This window comes from Adiantum capillus-veneris, chromosome 1 (assembly GCF_014529385.1).
Source record: "Adiantum capillus-veneris isolate H3 chromosome 1, ASM1452938v2, whole genome shotgun sequence".
Lineage (NCBI taxonomy): Eukaryota > Viridiplantae > Streptophyta > Polypodiopsida > Polypodiales > Pteridaceae > Adiantum > Adiantum capillus-veneris.
This window is the reverse complement of record NC_140931.1, coordinates 3,699,385-3,705,462: the sequence shown is the minus strand read 5'-3', so window position 1 is coordinate 3,705,462 and position 6,078 is coordinate 3,699,385. Positions and strand designations below refer to the sequence as shown.

General features: G+C 42.7%; 1 protein-coding gene across 2 annotated transcripts in view; it reads left to right on the top strand.

Annotated features, from left to right (window-relative positions):
• The first annotated feature begins 1,553 nt into the window (after positions 1 to 1,553).
• LOC147464222 (putative calcium-binding protein At1g02270) overlaps positions 1,554 to 6,078 on the top strand; it is a 57,801-nt gene continuing 53,276 nt past the window's right edge. The window contains exons 1-3 of one of the 2 annotated variants that reach the window (XM_086513723.1): positions 1,554 to 2,009; positions 2,181 to 2,279; positions 2,395 to 2,500. In XM_086513723.1, coding sequence (XP_086369849.1) covers positions 1,680 to 2,009; positions 2,181 to 2,279; positions 2,395 to 2,500 — 535 coding nt within the window. In that variant the 5' untranslated portion in view covers positions 1,554 to 1,679. The remainder of the gene's footprint in view (positions 2,010 to 2,180; positions 2,280 to 2,394; positions 2,501 to 6,078) is intronic. The other variant, XM_086513719.1, reaches the window with a different exon arrangement.

The window sequence follows — 6,078 nt, the reverse complement described above, 5'->3', positions numbered from 1 at the left end:
CAAGCCAAGTTGCGAGGCTGTGGTAGGACGAAGATGTTGGCAGAGTGATACATGGCCCAATGGGTCTCAACTCATAGATGTAGCAGACGTACACCAAACGACGGCCCGCGGGGTGCATCACCATGAAATTTGTATGCACTAGATGCTCATTGGCTACTATTGCAAGGAGAATGGCCATGCCGAGTCCACCACCTACTGCCCCGAACCAGCGGCATTCCAATCTACCGAGAGGGTTGCAGGTGAGGGAGGGTATGCAAGATAGCGCCCGAGGCCGCATGTGATGGGGGTGGGGGTTGAAATTAGTACTGGCAACAAGCGGAGAGAGAGAGAGAGAGAGAGAGAGAGAGAGAGAGAGAGAGAGAGAGAGAGAGAGAGAGAGTCATCAGCATCAAGCAAACAAACCGATAAGGAAGAAAGAGCCAGAGAAACCCATCATCATCTGAATTAGAAAAAAATGCATCATTATTAACACAATGTCTATTTCGTCATTTTCCTTCCATGAATAAATGGCCACTAACTCCACTCACCAATTACAATTAAGCAATTTTAAGAATAACAAGATGTTAAATGGTGCTTCGTCATTTTCTTGATAGCGTTCTTCTCACATTGAGTGTCTACTAACTTTTCTACCAATCAAACATTGAAAGTATGCCTAACCCAACACTTCTCTAAAGCTTCTTTTAGAACGCCAATAACGCTTGACACAATACTCAATGGCCCTCTTTAAAGAGAGAGGTACACAAATGTCAACACCCTCTCACAAGGGTCTAAAAATAATAATTTAAAATTATCATTAGCCTTTCATGTGGCATTAATCGACAAGTTTTTGTCAATGGTCCAGAGTTGCACCAAAAATGTCAACACCCTCTCACAAGGGTCTAAAAATAATAATTTAAAATTATCATTAGCTTGTCATGTGGCATTAATCGACAAGTTTTTGTCAATGGTCCAGAGTTGCACCAAAAATCTACCCTTCACTAAGGACTACTTATGTAATCCAAAAATTGTACAATTAAAATTGGAAAAATTACCAAAATACCGTTGTAATTTGTGGAAATTTCCAAAATACCCTCCATATTATGTCATAAATTCCCAAAATGCCCTTCAAATTTTCCAAAATTCCCAAAATACCCTTGGTTGTGAAATTAAATTTCTCCAAAGATTAAAAAATTTGTAGCTTTTTAATATAAGATGCAAGACCCAAAATCTGAGTTGATTATGTAGGCTATGGAGATGAATTGTTTCATTATCTTTAGACATAATTGCCTTTTTTTGCGAGGTAACTTGTGACAAATTACGTGCTAAGCACGCAAAATGGATCTCAATTGTCAAAAAGGAATAAAGATTAAAAAATCTTGAACAATCCAACCAAAATAGAAACAAAGGTATTTTGGGAATTTTTGAAATTTGAGGGGTACTTTGGGAATTTCCACAAATTAGAGGGGTATTTTGGTAATTTTTTCCTTTAAAATTACATATGACATTTTTCAGTAACCAAAAGGGAACAGATCACTATGGCCTTAGCCCTTTGGACAGGAGTCCGGTTCACAGAAAGGCATCGAAGGAGAGCCCAGTTCATAGGACGGGCGTTACACTAGATAGTGTAGATTTTCTGGTAGCCTCAACGCACTTTTCAAAAAAACACAGTCAGCAGAAAGGAGGTGCGGTGCAGCCTCATAATGCTGCGCTCGCACGCCTCTATCTGCGCACTCGATACCTCATCCCATGCCATCGCTTCTTCCATTTATGGCCCCCTCTTCCAGCACAATGGCAGGCAAGCATCGCTGTACACCCCTCATCAGCTCAAAGTTCTGGACTTGCAGTTCACTAGAACCCCCCCTAGACGCAATGGTTTTCACGCAGTTTGCTTCAAAGACGAAGTGATCTCATACAATTCTGATACCTCTAGTGTCAACGATGATTCCTCTCTTGTTGCTCCTTCAGAGTCTTCTATATCCTGCACCACTTTTAACATTCTAGCCCCCATTTACAAACGTGTCAATGGAGAGGTATGTTATTCACTTGTCTACATTTTTTATTCTCTGCAGAAGTCTATAATTAATATAGCCATTTTGTGGGTTTTCTAACTACGTCACAATGAGTGGCACCATTGGTGGTGCTACCAAGGGAAAACGGTTATAAAATAGTGCATTGTGCGTGTGATTTTGTCATCATTTCAGGGTTGTCGGGAGAGTGAAATTCGTGACTCGTGGTTGGCTCGAAACCAGAAGATAATAGATTTGCTTTTGCTCAGTAACTCATCTATCATCTGCTTGCAGGTGTGAATGGTTGTTTGCCTGAATTGTCATTTTTCTGGAACGCTGGTTATCTCTGCTTCAGCAAAATTATGTGTTTATAGTCGTGCTTATGTCTCTGCGTCCACTTGTACTCCAGGAGTTTTGGCTTGGTAATGAAGAGTTGACACAATTGTATGACGATAACTTAAGTCAGGCTGATTATCTCACTTATAAGCTGGCCCGAACCAATGGCAGAGGAGATGGTATTGTTTATTGCTCTTTCAGATTTTACCAATTTTTATGCTTCCTTTTGCAAGAAATTTCAATGACTTGCTATAGTTATACAATTCAGACACAACAATATCTATCTATTTGAAGTTGACATAAATAAGGATCTTGGATTATCCTTGAGTTTATTGTTGGTATAAGACATTCGATTATGGTGGGATAGATCTACTAAAGCATGCAGAGCATGCACTATTGGTTGAGTGTTAGCCGTTTGAGTGGTTAGATTTAGTGGTTGCATGAAGCTTAAAAGAGCTATATAGACATTGTTAAAATTTTTGTGAGTTTTTTTTTGGTACACTTGATAATGACGGTGCGAGATCTATGGGACCACACTCAAAGTTGCTTCCTGGAATTGTAATGGATCTATGTGCCTTGATGTGGGTGCTTTTGAGGATCGTTTTATTGGGAGAGACATCGTCTTCTACTCTGAGACATATCAGGAGGCCCTTGGGCAGTCTATGCCTCACATCAGTGGAGACAAATGGGAGACGGCGTGCAGACACGAGACACGATTAGAGCACAGAGGGCGGGGCTCAAGGGGAGTGACAATGTTATTCAGGGAGGAGTTGCAGCCGTTGATACATATAGCCCGTAGGGATGAGCAAGCTAGGTACATGTGGTAAGATTGAGAGCAGAGATAGGAAGGCATCTTTCCATTGCTATTTGCTACTTGCCCCCGAGTACGTCAGTATATGCACCACCTAGAGGACAATCCCCCTTTTCTTTTTTGGATGATGACATATGGGAGTTCTCTAGAGATGGTGACATTATCATCCTAGGGGACTTCAATCATTCAATGCTAGGACTGCACATCGCTAGACGATATTTTATGATACTTCAGAGGAGATGCTGAGAGAGCTAGATGTTACAGTCTACAGAGACGGGCTTGTCTAGACTATCACAGGATGTGGAACATATTGAGTATGGACCACACTTGATAGACATGGGGACTGCACATGGACTAGCCATCTTGAATGGCCTACAGAGATTTCTCGCTGCAGGAGGTTTTACATGCTTTCCACACAGACATGGAGCCAGCAGAGTGGATTATGTCATGGCACAACCGAACTTTGTCTCTAGTATCCAGGATCTCACAGTTGGATCGAGATCTGTTGGTGTGGCAGTGGATCATGTCCTTGTGTAGATGACCATCTCTTTCTAGTTTAGGGTAGCACACAGGCCACATGTCGTAGCCCCTACTCGCTACACCTTCACGAGGGAGACGGACTCTGTATACATAGATAAGATCTACAGACACCTATGCACTGAGGAACCAGGGCGACCTCTGGAGGAGCTTACTACTATACTGACACAAACATTACATGATGTAGTAGCAGAGGCATATCCACACACCAAGCCTGAGCAGAGAAGGCGTTCCGACAAGGCCGCAGAAGAAGAGGGCATTTTTGGCTCGACTAGAGCAAGATCTATACCAACTAAAGATCTATACCAGCTATTCTTGAGTCAGGACTTGCGCGAGACATGTCAGCTCTTTCATGAGCCCCCCCCCCCCGCGCCCCTCGGTCATTACTTCTACAGAGATCTGGGGCATTAGTCCCTAGATAGCCGCCCCTTCCCCACCCGCATGATCCATGCCCACATACATGTGCGTTTTTCACCAGTGAGATGGTGAAGAAGGCCATTGACAGGATGAGGACTGGGAGAGCATATGATCATGATGGCTTATTGGCTAAGCATTTCATGCATGCGAGAGATTTAATAGCAGAGCTTCTAATAGTTATGTTCAACCGTGCCATGTGAGGGCTTGCTTGATACTTGGAGCTTATCTACTATTGTACCTATCTTCAAGTCAGGAGACCCCATGGAGCATGGGAATTATCGCACTATCATGATTGTACACACATTGGCATGGTTGTATGCATCCATTCTTGAGCAGGAGTCGAGTAGATGGGCAGAGAGGGAGGGGATACGTGCAGTTGTGCAATCAGGGTTCAGGAGAGTTTTTTCTACTCTTGATTATATCATGGCACTCAGAGTCATTATTGAGAAGGGCAGATCACATGGGAGACGGATCTATTGTAGCTTTGTGGATTTCCGTAAAGCATTTGACACAGTAGCGAGAGCTAGATTGATGCGCAGACTACAGGAGATGGGAGTACCCACAAAGCTCATTTGGGGGATCATGGCATTATACAGGTCAGTAGTAGGGCAAGTACGCACCTTAGAGGGTCTATCTACATTGGTTCACTCCACTATTGGGGTGAAGCAGGGCTGCCTGCTCTCTCCTACTCTATTTGGTATGTATGTGGATTAGGTTTTTGACTATATTGAGAGAGGTAGTGATAGAGGTGCACAGCTACTGGCAGGGACATGAATTCCACTATTGGTATTTATTGATGATATTGTGTTGATCTCTGGAATTGGAGCTGATCTCTTTAGATAGCTGATTCCAGTGTTCGAAGTTTACAGCTACTGGTGATGTGTTAGTTCAAGCAGTAGAACTGGAAAAGCTGAAACGAGAAATAGACTGAAGTATTGAGATTCAAATTCAGATTCAGAGAGAATGAGTACAAAGTATGTATGACTGAAGTACACTGGACTGCTGTATTTAGGATTATAGATGAAAGATTACAGATAAACATGATGTAGCTCAAGAACAGCTCGGGAACTAAGGATTATGAATCAAAAGCTAAGCAGAAGTACAACCTACAAATGCCAACCCGATTACAATAATGGGTCCTATTTATATGCCTTGGGAGTTTCTGTGATAACTGCCTTGGTAATTACTGATTGATCCGCTATTCGTCTCACAGGAGCCGGTTCCCACCCAGTGAGACTGTCTTCGCCATCTACATCCTTTCCTTCTTTCTTGAATTTTGGCAAGATTCCAAAATTTCTGAGAAAAAAATCCACCGTCTGATTCTTCTGGAATTTTGCTCGTTAAGTGCTTGACACCCCTATAGTTGTAGTTCCAGGGGCATCCAGCCAACAGACACCCAGTTGGACTGAAAAAATCCACCATCTGATTCTTCTAGTGCTAGGTTGTTGAGTGCTTGACATCCTGGTAATTGTAATTCCAAGGGTTGTCCAGCCAAGTGACACCAACCCCTGAGTGGAAAAATCCAGCGTCTGCTGCGGAAACTGCTAGAAAAATCCACCGTCTGATTTGAAGACCGGCTGATTGGTTATTCTCTCTTCAGCAGTTAGTATCCATTCAGGCACCCTTTCTAACAGTTGTATTGTACTGGGATGCGCAGGCAATTGTGTCACGTGACACATTCAACCCTATGTGTCCGTGGACAAGCTACAACATGATCAGGGTTCAGTCAGTCCAGTCAAGTCTAGGTTAGAAGTGATCTGGTACTTTTGTGATTCTATTCGTAGAGCGTGCATGCCCAGTCACTTAGTGTAGATGCATATCCTCTGGTTGCACACAGCATCAGTATTCCCTTGAGAATCCATCAGATTCAGTCATGGGAATTTTCCAGTGCATTTAGCCTATTTTCCCTATTTTTGGTATTTTTCACTTATTATTTTTAAGCGACGTTCCAACAAAAGTAGGTAGGGCAATTTTGCTAAGTTAATATATAAG